The sequence below is a fragment of the Drosophila montana genome, unplaced genomic scaffold, assembly GCF_035044405.1.
Source record: "Drosophila montana isolate Dmon_TW-CO22-7 unplaced genomic scaffold, ASM3504440v1 contig_825_1, whole genome shotgun sequence".
NCBI lineage: Eukaryota > Metazoa > Arthropoda > Insecta > Diptera > Drosophilidae > Drosophila > Drosophila montana.
Genome location: NW_026999114.1, coordinates 80,514 through 102,105, shown reverse-complemented (window position 1 = coordinate 102,105; position 21,592 = coordinate 80,514). Strand labels below are relative to the sequence as shown.

The 21,592-nt window shown below is 38.6% G+C and overlaps 1 protein-coding gene across 2 annotated transcripts in view; it reads right to left on the bottom strand.

The window, feature by feature from the left end:
* Positions 1-8,511: 8,511 nt before the first annotated feature.
* The window catches only part of LOC135440100 (uncharacterized), a 28,776-nt gene continuing 15,695 nt past the window's right edge, over positions 8,512-21,592 (bottom strand). For both annotated transcript variants that reach the window (XM_064699109.1, XM_064699110.1), the window contains exons 2-5: positions 14,416-14,619; positions 14,229-14,345; positions 9,040-9,189; positions 8,512-8,977 (exon numbers count right to left, since the gene is read on the bottom strand). In XM_064699109.1, the coding sequence (XP_064555179.1) occupies positions 8,873-8,977; positions 9,040-9,189; positions 14,229-14,345; positions 14,416-14,613 (570 nt within the window). In that variant the 5' untranslated portion in view covers positions 14,614-14,619 and the 3' untranslated portion in view covers positions 8,512-8,872. The remainder of the gene's footprint in view (positions 8,978-9,039; positions 9,190-14,228; positions 14,346-14,415; positions 14,620-21,592) is intronic.

Sequence of the window (21,592 nt, the reverse complement as noted above, 5' to 3'; positions counted from 1 at the left end):
CACATCTATGCGCGTCTGCTTTGAATTCTATCAACAGCATTGCAATTGCGATTGTATTGTTTTCTGTGCTGCTATTTTACTTGGTTTTTTTCTCATTAAAACTCAATTATTGGTGTGGCTCTTGAGTAGAGGCGGCGGCAAGTGGTGCGGTTAGTTGCGAGTTCGAACGCTGCCAAGGTCAGAATTTTTTTGTTGATTTTAATTTTTCTTTATTATAACTAAATCTAACGAGACTGTAGCACGAGCTGCATTTGGTGTTGGAATCAGAGGGTTCAGGGTATCCCTTAGTCGGGTGCTCCCGACTAGAACCTCTTGCTTGTTTCAATATTGTTATTTAGTATTAAAGTTTGGTGTAAAAACACTTTCTTGACAGCAGGAAATTCAAATGATTTTAGCTTTTTAACTCCCTAAAATGTTTGAATAAAGTTATTTAAATAATTTTTATTTCTTTAAGTTTTAGGAAAAATAAAGAATCAAAATAAATAAGGAATGAAAAATATGTATTTTTAAATAAACATAAAAAATGAGCTTTTTTGGCTAGTAAAATCACTATTGAAATACTGTACATGTATCTGACTTCTGAGCTGTATCTTACTTCTGAGCTGTAAGAACCGTTAGGTTGACTGAGTTATCTTAGCTTATACAAACATCGGTAAAGGATAGGATAGTTTAATGTCGTTAACGTTACAAATAGTGGCTTAGATATTAATAATTTTAAATATCATCTTCCATCTTTATTTATAATTGCTAGCTTCCCACTCTCTAGAGATGCTTAACTCTATACTTCTTCGCATAATAATCGATTCGCTGCGAATGGCCATGGGACGAGGATGACAGGCACATAAGATTATGAAAATTAAATGCTAAAAGCCTTAATAATAATACACATATTTCTAATAACATCACCGACACGATGGAGGTGTTTTGTTTACCCGTCCGGCCAGCTATGCTCCTTTTCACAGCTAATTTTATTAGAGCCTACAGCTAAGAAGGGAGAAAGAAAAAATACAAATAATCTTAATTTACTTTATTATTTAAGAAAATACGAAAAATAGAAAAAACGAAAGAAAAAAGTTATTAAAAAGTAAAGAAATGTATACTTGTAAATAGAGTGTTAAGTAGATAGGATAAAGAGCGAGTGGTGAAAAATCCCCAACCCGATGGGAGAAATTTAAAGCTATGCCCCTACTCATAGCGGGGAATGGTCAGTGAATTCCCGAAGGTATCCTGAAAGCAATGATTTTATTAGGGGTAGAGAATGTTTTGTGGAGAAAACGTGATACAAACTATTGTAATTTTTGCTTAACACGCAAAAAGAATTGTGCATAGCGTAATCTGCTGTGCACGTAGGTAGGAATAAGGGGCGATAGTTCCTGGTAGGTCTAGACGGAACAGAGAATTGAAGATGCTCTAACGGAAAAGAAGAGTATGTCGCCAAGAATGAACTTATGTGGGAAGACAACACCGAGGATTGCATGGTTGGTTAACGACGGAAGATCAAGGAGAAGAAGCCTGCTGGAGTAGGATGGCAATCGAAGATGGGGTCCCAATTTAAGCCTCGTAAGGCAAAAAGCAGAAATTGCTTCTGAACAGATTCAATAAGATCCTGGCTATTGTTATACTGCGGAGACCAGATGCAAGAGCAGTGTTCAAGGATAAGGCGAACAAAAGAGATGTATAGAAGTTTGGTTATGAAAGGATCGTTAAACTCCTTAGACCATCGTTTAATAAATCCAAGTGCACCTTTGGCAATATTAACGATGGTAGATATATGAAGATTGAAGCAGAGTTTCAAAACGAACGCCTAGATCCTTAACTGTTATATACGTTGCAATCGAGTATTGTCGATTGTATTACTGACAAGATAAGGTGTAGTACGATTGAAGGTCATAAGCATTCGCTTTAAACAATTTAGATGCAATTGACTGGCGTAGCTTTATCCATCCCGAGATAATTGAAGATTTACGCTTCAAGTTTACAAAATTATAAAACTGGCTCGCATTTTAGCACTGAGAATTCTAAAAAAAAATATGACTTGGTTATGGAGTATTTATTTAAGTCAATACTAGAACCACACTTATTAAACTTTTTGAAATAGTTACCCCTAATAATTTGTAAGTTTGATAGTCTGGGAGTAAACCAGGGTGGCTTTGGAAGAGCAATCGAAGGACTTGAGTTGGGAATATAATCATCTAAGAGGAAATTCAGGGTGTTATAAAAAAAATTAAGAGCAATATTCATATCAATCGATTGGGTACTTCAGACTAAAGCCCTCCAAATTGATTTTTATAGCATTCTGAACTATGGAAGAAATTAAAATTAAATGATACACGTTTTCAAAATAGGAAATCGTTGTCTGTTCTTCTCGAACTTGAAACTAGACTGATTATGATGGTGCTCCTAAATCACCGTAGCGATCTAATGTCAACCACAAAGTATACACATGGCTTCATTGAAGAACAAAATTAATTGAAACAAAAGTAAAATGTAAGATTTCAATATTTGGGAAACTAGCTTTTTTCATATAATTTCCGAGATCGACGCGTTCAGACCTTCTGGACAACAATATAGATATTTTTTTGATCGGAAATGCTTATTTCTGTTAAATACATTTGCAGCAAAATTTTTTACTGTTTTAACTCATTTTCAATAGGCAAAAGGAACCAATGTAAGCACGCAAAAAACACACACATAAACTTTGCGTTCATGTATGTTTAAATATATGCGTATAATATATAATATATACTTATAATATATAATGGTATATTCTCCCGTGTCGTGCTCTTTACTGAAATCGAAGTAAAGTTTCAAACAAATCCAAAGAGCAAAATTAATATGAAAACACGAAGGTAGTCAGTGGCAGTCCCAAATGGCAAAAGGCAACTCGCATAGTTAGCAAAAACCACTAAAAGTGTCATAATTCGATGCCCATGAGATGCCTGTCTTGAAAGTACGTTGGCCAAAAACTTTAGCGCCGATAATGAATGCCAGGTTGCGTCTTTTGCATCGACAAAGCCTGTGGCTGGGGCACTGTGCGTGTCGAGAATCTGTCCACTTTTTGCACCGTCTGACCCTTAACACTGTCCCAGACCGTCAGCTCACCGACTTTATTCGCTGTCTACAGTTCACAGTGGTCACAATTACCATTTTTTTTAAAATAAAATCTAATATTAATGCTTAAGAGCCGTACATTTTCCAATAATGGCATTTAAAGAAAATATTTGAAATTTCAAATCGATACGACCACGCCTATCTCACCGCCATCTAAAGCGAAGTTGAAGGTATTCTTATAAAATGTTATTAATGTGAATGGGATAATACAATGTATTTTATCTTTTTAAGTCCTGCAGTATACTGTAAGCTGAGAAAAACGCTATAGCATAACATAACACGCATATATATGCGGTTTAAAAATGATTATATATTATTATAAAAATGTGTTAATGTAGACATTTTTTTAATCCTCTTGGAGACTTAGCTCGACTGTAAAAAGGGTGACGGCCTTGTGCAAATGTATATATCATGCAGAAGGAAGACTATCCGACCCCATAAAATATATATAATATTGATCAACATATTGAAGCTATTGAGCCAAGTCGATTTAGCTATGCTCGTCTTTCTCTTTACATTTTATTTGTCAAGTCGAAGCTTTAGTGTACTCAAATCAAAAGATTTGGTACGTACGTTCCTTTATAGTATGGACCAATCAGGAACATTTTACTTTTTGATTGGTCATTTCAATAAAAAAAAACATTTTTTAATTAGAATTTTCTCTTGCCGCTGGTTACAGGATATCCTAGTCGGCATTCTCAAATCTGCTAAGCATTACGATTTGTCTTGTATTTGTCATTGTTTTGTATAAAGGTTGCGTAAATTGATTTTAAGGATCGATACGTTTAAGAATAGCTAATTAAGGGAATTAATATATATTGTTTCTATCTATACATAATTATCTACAAATTCGCACAGATGGACATTTACGATTAATTTTTTTCCCAATTAATCTGATATATTCAGTTAGAAATAATGATTGATCTATTGACGAGGGTTTCTTCTCTTAGATTCGCTGTTTTTACATGCCCTTTTGCTCTGGAGAATTCATAACTGAGAACTTACCTGACGTCAGTAATGTTTAGAAATTGAGCAAATATTTTCATCTGCAAAAAAATAATCCTACCGGCAGCGGCCTCTGTTAATTATTTACTAAACGGCGTACATTTTGATTATATTCTCATGGATGGGGAAAATAATATTTAAATGTAATTTACTTGTTTCTCTCATTTTATAATAATGTATTTTACAATAAAAACGACAAAGCTACATTAAAGATTTCTTTAAGACAAATGCAGCATCTTGTACATCGCTTTTTCTTTTTTGCCGATACCGTGGCTGCATTGAAATTCGGGTATTATGTTCCTGGTTTTGTGCCAGTTCGGCTGCCGACTTTCCTTTTAGCCAAGGTCTTTTATCGTTATATGCTACGCTTGGGCGTCCCGTTACTTGCTTTCGCAGTTTGACCGTCATAATGGACGAGAGTGGACATAGTTCTGTTATCTAGCCAAACCTAGAGCAGGGTTGGATCACTGAAAACTAATTGGGCAAAAATTAAATAATTGGCACAATTTGACAGAAAGTTCGCTTTTAGTCCACTAGACATGGTCAAGTTTTTTCAAATTCGAATTAATTGTACTGGCACAATGTGTTAAAATAGCCCCGAGGCAGCCAAAAAAATATTTAATATATGGAGTCGCCAAAACCAGCACTAAAATAAATATATATTATGACGAAAATTTTTACTTTATGGCAAAATAATAGCCTCCGCGCCCACAGTGCAGTCGTTGTAAGTTGTTGTCTGCAAAGTTGCAGCCGCAAGCATCTGTAGCTGGCACAAGTCTTGGGACCCAAGCGAATGCTTTTCGAGCTTGAGCAAGATTCTGATTGCCGACAACTGTTGACATAAATCAAGTGGAACACACAATCTTCTACAGGTCAGAGAAGCTTCCTTCTGGATCTTACATACATTTACACAAAAACATTATAACCTTTTTATGCAATATTGAATTTGAGGCCCCTCGAATGTTAAGCAAAAAGTTGTTCTCACAATTTTCCGAAATAACGGATGGAAATTTTGCGAATTCAATTTTAACATGCACTTTATGCACATCGCCACTAGCCATACAACATATAGATGGGAGCTAGAACAAATGTTGGTAACCATTCATATTCTTTAGTTCTGGTCTCCTGTCAACTTCGTTTTTGTTCAGGTCCGAGAATCGCTCACTTGCTCAGAGAACAAGAGAGTAAGAAAGACAAATGCTTTGTGTGATAGAAAAGCAACCGAAATTTGTGCGCATTGTTGCTTATGTGGACACATACACACTCATTCGTTTAAACACTGAGTGTAATCCAATTTCCTGTAGTGCGAGTGGAATCAAAAACAGCGATGCCGTTCTATTACACAATGCATATGGCTTCGGTAGAATGTAGCAATCCTTTCGTTTTTCAACTACATTTGTATTCCAACTACATGTAATTTCTATCTCTATATATAAAACTGTTTGTCCTGACTGACTGACTGACTGACTGACTAACTGACTGACTGACTGACTGATTGACTGATTGGTGATCAACGCACAGCCCAAACCGTAAGAGCTTGGAAGCTGAAATTTTCACTGTAGTTACCTTATGTGATGTAGGTGCACGTTAAGACGGGGTTTCGGGAAATTCCACCCGCAAGTGTGGAAAAATCGCGAAAAACGTTTGTATGTAACTTTTTTGTTTACCATCCGATCGGCCTCAAATTTATTTTCAAAGGTCTTTGTTCAAATTCATTTGAGGGGTGTTTCGCACTTTTTGGAAAATGCATCCCTCCTTGGTGGAAATGGGGGTCAAAAGTTTGGTGGGTGACGTTTTGCCCTCAAATTTATTTCCAAGTATCTATATGAAAATTCATTTGAGACGTGTTTTTCACTTTTCGCAGAATTTAAACTTCTTCGGGGGGAATGCGATTCAAAGATTTTTTGGGCGAAGTTTTAAGTTGTGTCCGATTTGCTTCAAACTTATTTTCAAAGCTCTACATAAGAACTCAATAAATACGTATTTCAGCGATTTGGGAAATTCCACCCGCAAGAGTGGTAAATTGGCGGAAAACGGTTGTATGAAAGTTTTTTGTTAACGATCCGATCGGCCTCAAACTTATTTTTAAAGATCTTTGTTTAAATTCATTTGAGGGGTTTTTCACACTTTTCTAAAAATCCGTTCCTCCTTGGTGGAAATGGAGGTCAAAGATTTGGTGGATGACGTATTGTGTTCAAATTTATTTCCAAAGATCTATAAGAAAAATCATTTGAGACGTGTTTCACATTTTTCGCAAAATCTAAACTCCTTCGGTGGAAAATGCATTTCAAAGTTATTTTTGGTGAATTTTAAGTTTGTTTAATTCCCGTCCGATCAGTTTCAAAATCATTTTCAAAGCTTTTTAAAAACATTGATTTTATAACATACGTGCCACGGGCAAGGCCGGGTTATACCCGCTAGTAATCTATATACATACATAGAACAGTTTATCGTGATGACTTATTGGTGATTAACGCATAGTCCAAACAGCGAGAGCTAAGAAGCTGCGACGATTACCGTTTGTTATAACATAGAGGTGCATGTTAAGACGGTGTTTTGGTAAATGCTATTTGCAAGTGTGGCAGAATCCCAAAAACGGTTGCATAGAACTTTTGAGTTTTCATTCGATCGGCCTCAAACCCATTTTCTCGCCAAGTAAAAATCTCAACATAAGCATTTAATAAATACGTGTAACAGCGACTTTGGAAATACCTCCTGCAACTGTGAAAGTTAAGCGGAAAACAGTATGCAACTTTTTTGTTTACCAGCCGATCGGCTTTTAATTCATTTTTAAACATCTTTGTAAAATTTTTTTTGATACATGATAAATATGAATAGTTTGTGTGAACGAATGTTTATTTTTCAGCAGAAAGCATTGATTTCTTCAGATTTTTTTTTCTATGGACTGCAAAGTCGAAAATGGGTAAAACGGGTATAAAGTATTTGTGTAAATGTATGTAACAGGCAGAAGGAAGCGTCTTCGACCCCATAAAGCATATATATTCTTGATCAGCATCAACAGCCGAGTCGATCTAGCCATGTCCGTCTGTCTGCCCGTCCGTCCGTCTGTCCATATGTATGAACGCAAGGATCTCAGAACCTATAAGAGCTAGAGATTTGGAATTTTAGCTGTAGGTGCTCCTAGTCCCCGCGCAGATCGAGTTTGTTTCCGATATTTGATAACTTGCTCCGTTTCCAAGTAATCGATAAATCGATAAATTTTGGTAAATAATAAGAGCTTGGGTCACCAAACCTTATATGTAGCTTCTAGAATAGAATACATATATCAAGTATCTTTCATTTTAAACCTATCACCACCTCCCCGCTACCACCTCATAGCAATAAATCAAGTAAATAAACCAATTTACATATGCTGCCCATTAAAATAAGCCACAATTTAAATGCAATCGTCATTTTTAGAATACACAAATAGTTTGTAGTACAATAAGATCTACTGCTGATAATTTCATCGAGATCGGTTAAGAAACACGAAAGAAAATGTGTTTTGGTTGCCCTCGTGTTTACGGCAGCATGCGCAAATTGCAAGAATTTCTGTATAATTCTATTAAGAGGATTGAAATTGCGATTGCATTGTTTTCTGTGCTTATTTAATTCGTTTTTTTTCTCATTATAACTCGATTATTGGTGTGGCTGTTGAGTAAAGGTGTCGGAAAGTAGCGCTGTCAGTTACAAGTTCGAGGAAAATGTTTTTCTTTTCTTTTTTGGCTGGTGTGGCTGTTGAGTAGAGTCGGCAGCAAGTATTGCGGTCAGTTACGAGTTCAAACCCTGCCAAGGGAACTTTTTTTTTTTAATTTATTTTTATTACTACTAAAGCAAACGAGCTCGTAGCGCGAGCTGCATTTGGTGTTTGAATAAGAGGGTTCAGGGTATCTCCTAGACGGGAGCTCCCGACTAGAACCTCTTACTTGTTTTCAACTATCTATGTATAATTTCACTTTAGACGTGAAGTTCGGGCTGAAAAGGGAAAATCGAATTATCTATTTACTACAGGCCATTGGGCTCCGTTTTGTCTTGACTTGCAGACATAAAGTACATCAAGTTAAGCTAAATGGATTACCGAGTGCGCTTTCGTCGATGACTTATAACGCTGCTTCTGTATTTGGAGGCTTGTATAGCTATTATGCTGCGTCCCAAAAAGAAGAGGGTAGCTAGACACAGTTGCTGATCGTCAAAAACGTTGATTCAGCTTTGCTCGGCCAAGCGACGATAGAAAATACTACTTGGCCTACGATCGCTAGGAGTCACTGGCTAATTTTTTTATAATAATAACCGACAATGCCGAAAAGAATTAAGCTAAAAACTCCCTTCAAAGTAGTTTATTTAATACTATAAAATAAATTTATATCTAAAACAAACACTCTAAATGGCTATGATTCAACTTACAGAACATTATACATATCATATATATGTACATATACATATCCATATGTATACGGGAATATCCACGTTCTCTGTAGAAATATTGCCCGAGTGATCCAGCTATTATACAACTGAACAAAAAGGGTCTGTTTTTAGGTCTCACGCTTGAGTATTGTTGTTGTCATGTCTTAAGCCAAAATTCAATGTATTTATATGTATATATACAATCACTAAGTAATAATAATAATAACAACCGTTACATCTGTACATAGGCAATTCATTTAAAAAGCTAGGATCGTCAGACATTGCGCCGAATACAATTGGGCACTCAGCGCGTTTTGTGGAACGTCAGACCACCAAGTACTTTTGGCTAAGCTCAGCCCTTCAGACTTTTCAGCTTGTTTTTTTTCTCAACGCCCAAGCTGTTAGCAAACTGCTTGTCCGCTTCCTGTTTGTATTCTCTTAGATTGTAGTGAGTTGCCTGTAACAATGGAGGAGTATAAAGTGATCAAAAGAGGAAATTATAAGCAATTTATTATTTACATTGATGGCCTCTTTAAGCTCGGTCTGGGCCAGACGTTGTATACCGCGGAAGTTCCGGCCCAGAATACGGCCCAACTCATAGCGAGAAATACTGTAGCCCTCTGTAGTTGTTGTGGACTGATCACTGCTACTGTCTTCATCACTAGAATTCTGCAGAACAATAAAAACAACAGGAATTTTGATAAATAATTATATAATATTATATACCTACATATGTATGCATATATTTTCCCCAGAACTCATTGAAAACGGGCAATGGGGTAGAATTTTTTTGTGTGTATATGTACATATATAAGGCAGAAGGAAGCATTTACGAATTTATAAGGTATATACATTTGTTAATATATATTTTTACGCAGCATAAATAACCGAGTTGATCTAGTCATGTCTGTCTGTCTGTTTATCTCAGTTCGTTATCAGAACTGGTGACGAACAGGCGTGATTTCGAGGCAAGTTTTTGACATGTAGCTTTCGGAATAGTTTATGTATATATATCAAGTATCTTTCATTTTATAGCTATTACCACTTCTCCGCTACCACTTCATAGCCATAAATCAAGTAAATAAACTAATTTATATTGCTCACTAATTTAAGCCTCAATTTTAACGCAATTGTCTTTTGTCGAATACATGAATATTCAATAGCACAATAAGATATACATTTCATCAAGATCGGGTATAAAACAGAAAAGTTATTAAAGAAAACGTGTTTAGGCTGGCCTCGTGTTTGCGGCAGCTAGTGCAAATTGCAAAAATGCGCATGTGCACACACTTTTATACGCGTCTTTATTGAATTCTATTAACAACATTGCAATTGCGATTGTTTTGCTGCTATTTTAATTCGTTTTATTCTCTTTAAAAATTATTTGTTGGAATGGCGGTTGAGTAGAGAAGGTCGCAAGCAGTGTGGCATATAACGATTTCGAGTACTATTGGGGGAGCTGTTTTATTCTCTCCGAAATGTATTTTTATACCCTGAACCCATTAAAAATGTGTAAAAAGGGTATAATGTATTTGTGTAAATGTATGTAACAGGCAGAAGGAAGCATCTCCGACCTCATATAGCATATACATATATTCTTGATCAGCATCAATAGCCGAGTCGATCTAGCCATGTCCGTCTGTCCGTATGTATGAACGCAAGGATCTCAGAACCTATAAGAGCTAGAGACTTGAAATTTAAGCTGTAGGTCCTCCTAGTCCCCGCGCAGATCGAGTTTGTTTCTGATATTCGATAACTTGCCCCGTTTCCAAGTAATCGATAAAAATCGAAATCGTAATCCTGTTTTTTGAGCAATATCGGCAAATAATATGAGCTAGAGTCACCAAACTTGACATGTAGCTTCTAGAATAGTATATATATATCAAGTATTTTCATTTTATACCTGTCGGAAGAAGAGGGTTCAGGGTATCCCCTAGTCGGCAGCTCCCGACTAGAACCTCTTACTTAATATTACTGCTAATGCAAACGAGCTCGTAGCGTGAGCTGCATTTGGTGTTGGTAGAAGAGGGTTCAGAGTATCCCCTAGTCGGAAATTCCCGACTAGAGCCACTTGCTTTAAAAAACAAAGCATAAACCTGCTGGCGATGCCGCCATAAGAAAAAGCCCACTACGAGGGGGGAGGTCTGTGTGATTTCGTCAAAATACGAGTTGTCCCAGGCATCGGAATCGTCGTGAAATTGTGAATTAAGGTAGAGGAGCAAGCAGCGGATGAGGCAGACAACTTCCGGACATTGCCGTGTACTTCGCAGATGCCTTGGTTAATCGAGACCTAGTCCTTGGCCGTGCGCAGCAAGGTTGCTGGCAAGACTGCGAAGGGCGTGGTTGCCCAGGTAGTGAAGACAATAGGGTCTACCCTTATCGTGCGTGTTCATGAGGTGAAACCTCTGCGTGATTATGCAGCCGGTTGTCGAACGGAAGAAGATTGTAAAGTACTGAAGGTGGAATTGGAGGCGACTAAAAATGTTTTGGGACCGAAAGTCCTGATCCGGGGCGTTCACTCGCAGATATCTCCTGACAAGCTCATGGGTGATATATTTGAGATTAACGTCAATGGCTGATGTCGCGTAAGCCTTTAAAGATATTCGGATGTCGGCAGGGCCATGGTAAGTGGATAGTAGCGGAGCAGTAAATGCCAGCCTGCAGGGTGCTGGCCTTCGCAAACCCTATGGAATTTGGGTTTCCATTTAGGCTGAGAAGTTTTGACCTGGTAGCGGAATGTGACCATAATGAATGTAGGGCCAATGAAGACGATTGCCTTCACTGCGGCAGATGGGTCATCGCGAGGTTCAGTGCATTTCTGCACTAAACTGTCCCAAACTAGAAAATGTCTAGCACATTTTTATACCCTGAACCCATTGAAAATGGGTAAAAAGGGTATAATATATTTGTGCAAATGTAAGTAACAGGCAGAAGGAAGCATCTCCGACCCCATAAAGTATACATACATATTCTTGATCAGCACCGATAAGAGCTAGAGACTTGAAATTTTCGATCGAGTTTGTTTCCGATAATCGATAACTTGCCCCGTTTCCAAGTAATCGATAAAAACCGATAGAGCTAGAGTCACCAAACTTGACATGTAGCTTCTAGAATAGTATATATATATCAATTATCTTTCATTTTATAGCTATCGCCACCTCCCCGCTACCACCAAAAAGCTATAAATCATGTTAGTACTTGTATTGCCTATCTAATTAAGCCACAATTTAAATGCAATTGTCATTTTGAATTTGAATATTTTATAGTACAATAAGATATACTACTGAAAATTTTATCAAGATCGGTTAAGAAACACGAAAGAAAATGTGTTTTGGCCTGCAAGCACGTGCAGCAGCAAGCGCAAATTCCAAGAATTTCTGTATACATGTACACACACACATTCATGCGCGTCATCTTTGAATTCTATCAAGAGCATTGCAATTGCGATTGAATTGTTTTCTGTGCTGCTATTTCAATTCGCTTTTTTCTCTTGAAGACTCAATGATTGGTGTGGCTATTGAGTAAAGGCGGCGGAACCCTGCCGAGGAAACTGTTTTTCTTTTTTTTTTTGGCTGGTGTGGCTGTTGCGTAGAGGCGGCAGCAATTAATGCGGTAAGTTGCGAGCTCGAACCCTGGCAAGAGAACTTTTTTTTTTTTAATTTATTACTTCCAAAGCAAACGAGCGCGACGATGCCACCCTACACGACCGGCGGTTGAATGTAGGCTTGGGGACCGCACATTCCTCTTGAGCCGTACATTTTGTATTTGGATGAGATGCTACCAATGGTTAGTAGCGCACCAGTCATCCTTGTACTTGACGCGAATGTAGGCTTGGGGACCGCACATTCCTCTTGAGCCATACATTTTGTATTTGGATGAGATGCTACCAATGGTTAGTAGCGCACCAGTCATCCTTGTACTTGACGCGAATGCATCGTCCCCCATGTGGTTCAGTAACATATCCAGACAATTGCCTAGGTATTCGAACCATACATGGAGTGAGATGCTAGGCGAGTGGGCCATGTCCCAGGATGTTTGCGGGTCCGGTAGGTCAGAGTGACATTGATGTCACTCATACGAATGCGGCAGCAATGAGTGTGTATCCTTTAGATTCGTGCGTACTGGGTTGGATAGGTATGAGTAACCACAATCCGATTGAGATTGGTGTCACACTCCCTACCACCTTGATTGAGGGTGCTGGGGTAATCGTTGTCACACTTGTAGTGTGAATTGTTCTCTTCATGTGCTCATTGTTCACAAGCCAGCAACGCAAGTTCCGCTTAATGCATTTAATGAATGAAGTTTGGGCGTTACTGTCAGGTCAAACTACTGGTGGACGCATGAGATGAGCACTGCGGAAGCGTTTCCCAAGGATCAGAGATACCAATGCCGAGGGTGCAGCCCAACAGGTTCGAATATAGTCGGTGTATAAATGAAAACGGATGAGTAGCGATCTTTCATAAAGCGCAAAAGGGAACAGCACTGGGATTGTGCTTATACAATAGTTAGAGGTAGTGGCCGGGTAATTGTATGAATGTTTTGCTGAATGAGTTCTACCCCGGGGAGGATCGTCAGCACCAGGTATGTTAGTGACTCTGGTCAGTCCAGCATTAATACGTCAAGCGAATGGGTAAGTGTTGTGCGTTTGAGGATGACATATTTCTCTTGATCAAAGGTCGGTCGCGTATTGAGATTGAGACGAATGCGGGTACGTGTTTACGCACTGTATATGAGTGGGCGAAAGTGTTGGAGTCAGTCTGGTAATGGACATGACCGCGTCAATGCTGCTTAAGGGCTGATTGGCACCTAGTCGACCACCCACTGTCAGATTGAACGGTGAAAATGTGAGGTATGCGACTGAGGTGAAACACCTCGGCATAACTTTAAGCGGGAGGATGTGTTTCACTCCTTATATTGCTGGCCTTAAGGCCCGACTGTTTGGCTTGGTGGGGCAAGTACGCCGAATTTTGAGCAGTACCTGGGGCCTAAGCAGACGTGCTGTCCGCTCCATTCATGATGGTCTGTTTGTTGCTCGTGCAGCGTATGTATCGTCTGAGTGGTGTAATGCGGTTACGACTGTTGTTGTTGTTGCAGAAAGAAAGTGCTGGCTTGTCAAAGGATGAACTTGCTAGGCGGTTAGGACTTTGTCAATGCAAAAGATTGTTGAGTGAGTGGCTCTGCCTGACTGGAAAGTGGGAAACAAGAAAGAATGTTAGCCGACAGTCGGCCAGACTAAGGCAGTACATGTGTCGGGACCGGCCGGATAGAGCCACTTTATCAGACATCTTCCAAATGAATCAGTCGATTCAAAGTAGTATGAAAAACTGTTAGATTTATAAAGATATCTGGAGCACACTCATAGTTTCACTATGCTCCTTACATAACAATTTTCAATATCGGACCATATCATACAACTTTTGTCTGTATCAAGATATCTTGACCAAACCCAGCATTTCCATATGTTGCTTGAATATCAACCAATTGTTATAAGATCGCAATACTATATTATATAGCTTCTTAAGAAGAATCGTACAGAAAATTTTGTATGGCAGAATATTTTTTTTTGGCAATTAGGTGTCTACCGCGACATTTTAAAAGAGTTTTTTGCAATTTTGAAGGGATCGGGGTAAGGCAATATTGTATAATATATATTTTATAGCCTCTTTTTGCCTGAGAGATAGATACATTTACAGAAGAAATTATCTTACCAGCTTTTCCGTTGTTGGCCTTGGCTGACTTGTAGGTTTCGCAGGCGCCGGGTCTTTAAATTGCTCATTCACAGTATTGTAGATATCATTAAGAGTATTCCGAGTATCTGTGTATTGCTGCAAGACAATAAAATAAAATCAACAATGTCGTAGAATGTATATACAATATTAGCTTTATCATACTTACATCAACAATAAGGTTCTTTGTTATGACCATTTTCTGCAAGAAATCCCAAACGATGCCCCGTTTGCTGCGCATGTGCGGTACATTGTCTACATCTCCCAATGGATCACCATGACCTGAAGCGGTAGCAAGTCCCAGCATTAATATCCAACTACCCAATATCAGCAGCGTCAGTAAATGATTCGATTTTCTATTTTTCATTATCTTCTGCATTACATGAGAAACAAAAAAGAATACATTCTTCATAAATGTTATAGCTAGTATAATAAGAAACTGTTTAATGATGAGTGGTAACTGCATTCAATGAATACACATGGATTTGTTATGTAAGCATGTGAGTTTATGGAATCAGTGGACATTAGGCTAATTATCAATATCATTATTTTTGTTATGAGCATTATAACCATTCAAATTAAGTTTGATGCAAGCAGCAAAAATGTTGCCTCACAACATTACTAACTTAGTTAACCATAACTAACACAGCATCAAGCCACTTATATGTAGGAATGTGTCTGTGTATATCGATATTTGCACAGACTGCCTAACCGTCAATAGCCAACCTCAAGAATACCAATATTAACCAACGTCCATAAGAATTTTTTTATTATTCCGAAATAAAAGAGTCTTACTGATGTGGATTCCCAGGCACTGAAATATTCCCGTTAACAAATAAGCGGACCAAACAGCCAATGATGCAGATAAATTCACCCTCATTACAGAAACAAACTACAAATACAATACAACCTCAAACACATTGAGCTCAAAATATATGACTACTAAAACACAATTTGGTCCAACCTCTTATTCCATACAACATGTTGTATGTTTAGTGGTCTAACACACAACACGTCATAGCAATTAATTCCAACCAAAGACACACAAGGAGAATTTAACAACACCAAAAATCTCCTAGGACTTGACACTATTTAGCTATCTGAAGTTCGACTATCACTCACTTGCTAATTCTAGACCACTCAGTTTACAATAAGTCTAAAATAAGCCAAAAATTCTAACCACAATGATTCAGATATCTCAACTCTTTCCCACTGAACTATTCTTATGTAAAAACATACAACAGATAAAAGCATATAAAAATAAAATAATTTACATTCATACAAAGATTTTACTCAAAAAACAGGCAAGTCTGCTCTTATCGGGTGTGCCTGACTAGGATATATATATTAATGGGATCGGAGATGTTTCCTTCTGCCTGTTATACTCGCACAAAACAGTTATACCGTATTTAAATAGGTTCAGGCTATAGAAAATATTTATTATTGTAGCTCTTCGTGATTTATATTTATGTACGTTAAACATTTTCAAATAAATAAATATATAGTATATATGTATATTCAATACTGCAATTACCATAGTGATTGGCGTAAGGTAGGGACTGCGCAGTTAGCGGAGTAAATTCTTATACATGTGTATTTTTGTGCTAGATACAGGGAAAAATTGCCATATATGTATGTATGTACATTTGTGAGTAGCTGTATGTGTGTGCTTTTCGGTTATGTATTTCGCAATGCGGAATTCAATCAAAATCTTCCTAAAAATATGCCAAACATAGATACATAAATGCACATATATGCATACACGTAACCATAGACAGAAAGAGGCAGACCTAAGAAGTGAAAAGAACAGAAGTCGAGTGATCTTAGACTACCTGCAATGTATATGAAACTATTGCCACATTCACTCAAATATATGTATGCGTTTTTGTATGTGTTCCAATACGGCCATGACCAAAAAACAAAAAAAAAAAACAAAGAAAAAAAATAGAATAGGACTGCTGTTCCTGTTGCTGTTGGCGTTCCCGTTGCTGTTTCCGTTACTGGCAATCCTTTAGACTATCGTGATTGCTTTAATGCTACTTAAGTGCTTAACAGTTTGCCAGACGAGCGCTGCATCAGCCCCAACAACAACGACAACGAGGCATCGAAAGTAATACACATAAAACCAAAAACAAACAAGGCAAACGAAAAAACTACTTCAAGTGCAAACTTTTCCTTTTGGGCAGAGCACAACGAAACCAAACGAAATGAAATGAACATAGAAGAAACCCTCAGAAAGCTATACCGTAAAATGTATATAGCACATAGCATATCTAGTAAGTATATGAGTATTGATTTCTTTCTGCAGCAAAGAGCTGCCTGTATAAACAATTTTCTTTTTCGTTCTGTTATGTTTAAAAACTAAAAACAAAACTATGTATTTACATCAATATAACCGATTAAAACAAATATTAAATTAATATCTTCAATATAGTCGTTATCAAGAGATCTTGTTTAAAAAACAAAAATCAAATAGCTTTGCTATGAATAAGACTTAAGTGTTGCGGGTCTCCCGAAAAATCACGATTGTTGACAACCACAAGCCCTAAGCCAAGCTTTCATCTGACATCCAGTCTCGTTTGCACTACCACATCTGTCCCCATCTGCATTGGCATTGGCTTGCATTGGCAACTTTGTTGCTTTCGTCGTCTGTTGTCATTATCAGCGTCTTCGTCATTTGGTTAGTTTGCTTCAGCAAGTGTAGCCGCTGTGCAACTTGAGTATTTTAATTATACCCTAATGGCGCATAACAGCAACCTCTGCATCTGTCTCTATTTTCCTTTCTCTCTCTCGTTGGTGCTACATGCAGGCTGGGCAACGACGAGCGTCTCATTACGCCCCGAAGAACTTCATTGGCATTGGAATCCTTTCCTCTGTTGCTCCTCTGCCACTTTCTACAACTTTTGCTATTTTTCGAATATCTATTTGCTTGTCCATCTGTCCTTCTCACAGTTTGCAGGTAAATTTGCACTGGACTGCTGTTGGGCGCACCCTGTCTCGAAACAGCCTCTAACGTCTTCCGAAGAGTTTGGTATATTAAAGGGAATATTGGCCATGTCATTGTATATATATATATATATATATAGAATTTTATATACAAATACTTATATATCCATATATAATGTATATATTAATTGTATTTTGTTATCAATGTATAGTTTATACATATGTAGTCAGGCCTGTAAATCCCAACGAAATTGTCGTTTATTGTGTTTACGGATTGCATCGGCTTCCTGATTTGAGGTTCAGTTCATGAACCTCTCTTTCCACATCCAAAAACTTTCGTTTGTAATCTATTATCAAAATTTTAATGAAATAATTCAGTTAGTTTTCGATTTGCCCCAAAATTGGTATTTACCTCTTAAAAGTTCTTTATCTTCAATATAAATTTGGTTAGGTTTTGGCAATCGGTTTTGTTTTAACTTCGGTAAATAATAAAAAAAAAGAATCCCGATGTCGAACCGGTTCGATTCAAACGCGGTTTGCAGCCATGTATAGTATCATATATAAATAAATATATATGTATATATTACATTATTTGGTTAGTATGTATATATATGTATATTTTAATAAAACTTATCAAATAAATACTTTATATACTATATATATATACATACAATTAGGAACAGGAAAATATAATGCTTTACATTTGATTTTATTCATTGTCATAACGTCAAAATATTTGTCAAATCTCAAAAAAAGGCATCCAAGCTGCGCTGTATGCAGCACAGCTTTTTTGGTTTGCTTTTGCCGCGTTCTGCCGTTCGCTTACTTTTGTTACCAGTTTTTCGGCAATTCTCGTTGCATTTTTGTGCACGCTTTGATTATTTTATTGCCATCCCCCGTAACAGCCTGAACCGAGCATTGAAACAAACTTCATTTTGAAATTAAAACTTTTTGCCCAAACGGCAAACGGAAAAGCGACCAAGGCAATCGCATTCTTGATTTTGTTTTCCAACTGGCTCATCAACTGGCCAACAAAACTTTGTAATTATATCAATGAATAGCTGCTGCTGGTCAGACAACCGACGTCCGTAGGCGGGACTTCCGTGCGGGGACTTGTGTTATGTTTATTCCATCCCCCGGTAACGGGGCAATAGTCAAAAATTAATCAATTCTCGAAAGCTGCTAAAAATTTTTGCATTGCATTTCAATTAAATTTAATTTAATTTGATTGTGGCCATGACATCGAGCACTTTCAAGCTACCATATTCCCGGCGCGCTTGTCCTCGAACTGAGCTGGAAATGTCCAAGGATATTCACATACATCGCATTCACAATGTATGCCTTCCATAGCTTTATTTGTACTTGCAACAATAGTTCTGAACTGCCGTCAGTTCATGTAGCTAATGCTTTTAACACCTACACACACACACTCGCAGATAAGTAAATTCATACGCCAAGCGGAGTGTGGCACGAGTGGACAGGAGCCTGGTTAGAGTAAGATAGCGCACGACGGGACAGTTGCCTTGGCTTCTCGCTTCATTTTACATTTGCATGCTAAGTACCAATTAAACAAGAATTAAGACTGAGTTTAATGTTGACGATATGTTGCTACGCCAGCAGCGATTATGTTCCGTATTATAGTTTGAGTATACTCATGCATACATATGTGTAAGTATATTTATTTGGATGCATGTATTTACAGATATACATTCAGATATCCACTTCGATTAATATTGCATTAGACCGATTGTCTAAAGAAATGTCCCCACTTAAGCAGATCTAATAGGCATAAAGCAAAAAGGTTCTACAAAGTGCAAAAGGGTGTTTTGGGATTGTGAAATGTCTGCCCGTATGAGAGACATTTTTCGGCGTACTAAATTAGGGCTTGCAACTGGAAATATGTACGAACTCGCGTCAGACAATGTGGCTACGCCGACTGGGTTGGGGCACAGCGGAAAATCTATATTTTGTATGAGTGGAACCTGTCTAAGCATATTTGGAATGTTGAATTGTCTAAAGCATTAACACTTAGAGCTAAAGTTACGAAAATTGAAATCTCGCCTGAAAATATATTGCCTACGACCCCCCCGGGAGCCTAGAAAATCTGGAAATACGAAACAACAACAAATTTGGCGAGTATCCTGTATATTTTATTGTCAACGAATTACTTAATATATTTTTTTTTGCGATTATCGATAACCCCCTCCATTTCCCCACCATTTGATAGCTACCTTAAACTAAGTGAAATTATACTTTTTAGTGAAGGACTAAATGCCAAAACTACCACTACCAACTCCTCTACGGCCCAAGGCTATATAATCAAGGAAATGCAAGAGGACACATGGTAGGTAGCATCTTTAATCCTAAAGGCAAGGCCCCAAATGGCACGAAGGCTACATATGATTTTCTTATAAAACGGTCCCCAACAATAAGGAAGCGCTCAAAATAATCCTTTTATGCCGTCAAGGAGTCTTAGTGGAGCGCCCCCTCCGATCTGCTGACGTTGTCCGCAACCACCGCTGCCAGGATTATGGGCATGCAAAATGAACCCCTATCCCATGGTAGCTGACAAGTCTGTGTCGTTTGCGGACATGCTCAGATATGGCAACCCTGCAAACAGCCAGCGAAGAGACGGTACCCAACGCATACCGGATGCAAAAGCGAACGAAAGGCAGCTCAACAATATTCCCGGAAACCAACCGAGCGAGGAGACCAACTTGAGAATTGCGGCTCGTGAAGATGCCATGCAAGGCTTACCTCAACAATGGACTAGATCCTCAATACACTTCATAAAAACTCTGAAAGTCAGCACATCCTGATGTCGCTGATTTCACGCCTCATCCCATCAAAATGAGCCAATTAAGGATCGGATTATGGAACGCGGATGGCCTTAACAGGAAAATTCATGAACTAAGGACTTTTCTCGCCACCCACAATATCGACATAATGCTCCTTACGAAAATATGCACATGTGCACCAAAAAATATGTCCCCGGGTATATTCCATAGATATAACTCAAGACCCCTGCAACTGCAGTAGAGGAGGTGCTGGCATTTCTATCCGCCGTAACGTGAGCCACCACCCCCTGGAACACATATCTCAACCACATCTGCAGATGGCCGCAGTCAAGATATGCACTAGCAGAGGCAATTTTAAAATTGCTTCTCTCTACCTACCGGCTGTGCCATGGACCAAAGCCAATTTCGAGCTCCTAATGATGAACCTAGGACTAAAGTTTATTGCGGGAGGGGACTGGAATGCGAAGCACCGACTATGGGGAAACAATAGAGCCTGTACGAGAGGGCCAGGGTTTGTACGAAGCCAACATCGACTGCAGATGCGATGTCTTGGCAACAGAAGATGCAACATATTACGCGTACAACTCGCAACGCACTCCTAGCACCGTAGAGTTATTTTTATATGGTGGCCTCAGGCAGAACTAACTCTCCATCGAGACCAAATATGACCTCTCTTTGGACCATCATCCTCTTTTGGCTACTGTCCACAGCAACCCTTTGCAGCAGCCAAAGAGGAAGAGTCTACTGCCGACAAATGGGGATGTTCAAAGATTCCAGGCTAAACTTAAAAACTCAACCAACCTCAACATGATTTTGAGCTCCCCTGAGGACCTCGAGGATGCCTTCGATCATTGCTTGGCGAAGATTCGAGCAGCAGCAACCCAACTTGCTTCACATGCAATAGATCGGATCCAGACATCGCCCCCTCGAGACTCAATCCATCCGGCGGCAGCCCCACTTCTGGCATTGAAAAGGCGGCTACGCAAAAAGTACGTGCGCACTGGTGACCTAAGGGTGAACAGGTCATACAGAAGGATATCCAACAGGCTCCAGAAAGTCGTCGTGGCCATAAGCAACCAGCAGTTCAGCAAAAAACTTACGGATGAAAGTATAGATGCCAGCACGGGATACTGCCTCTGGCAGCTGATAAAAAACCTCAAAAGACAGCCCGTCCGCAAGAGCCTCATAAAAAGAGATGATGGTTCCTTTCGCCACGAATATAGAGGAGCGATTTAAACCGTTTCATTCCCCCCACTCACTCCAGGCAGAATACATAGACAGGACCCGTAAGGCACCACATCGACCTGGCCTGTCCACTGTCCAGGTGACCCTCAAAGAGGTCGAAACCCAAATCCAAACGCTTAAGATAAGAAAACCCCTGGGTCTGATGAACTGGACAGCAGAACGATAAAGCTCCTCCCCACCAAAGGCATACTATTTATTGGGCTCATATTTAATACGATGCTTCGAAAAGCGTTCTGATGGCCATGATCTCTTTCTTTGTGTTAAAATTCTTTTTTTTACAGCTAATCTTCTGTTACTCTTGCTTAGCAACTTTTATCAGCTTGTGTTTTGGTTAATGATAGCTTAAATTAAATATTT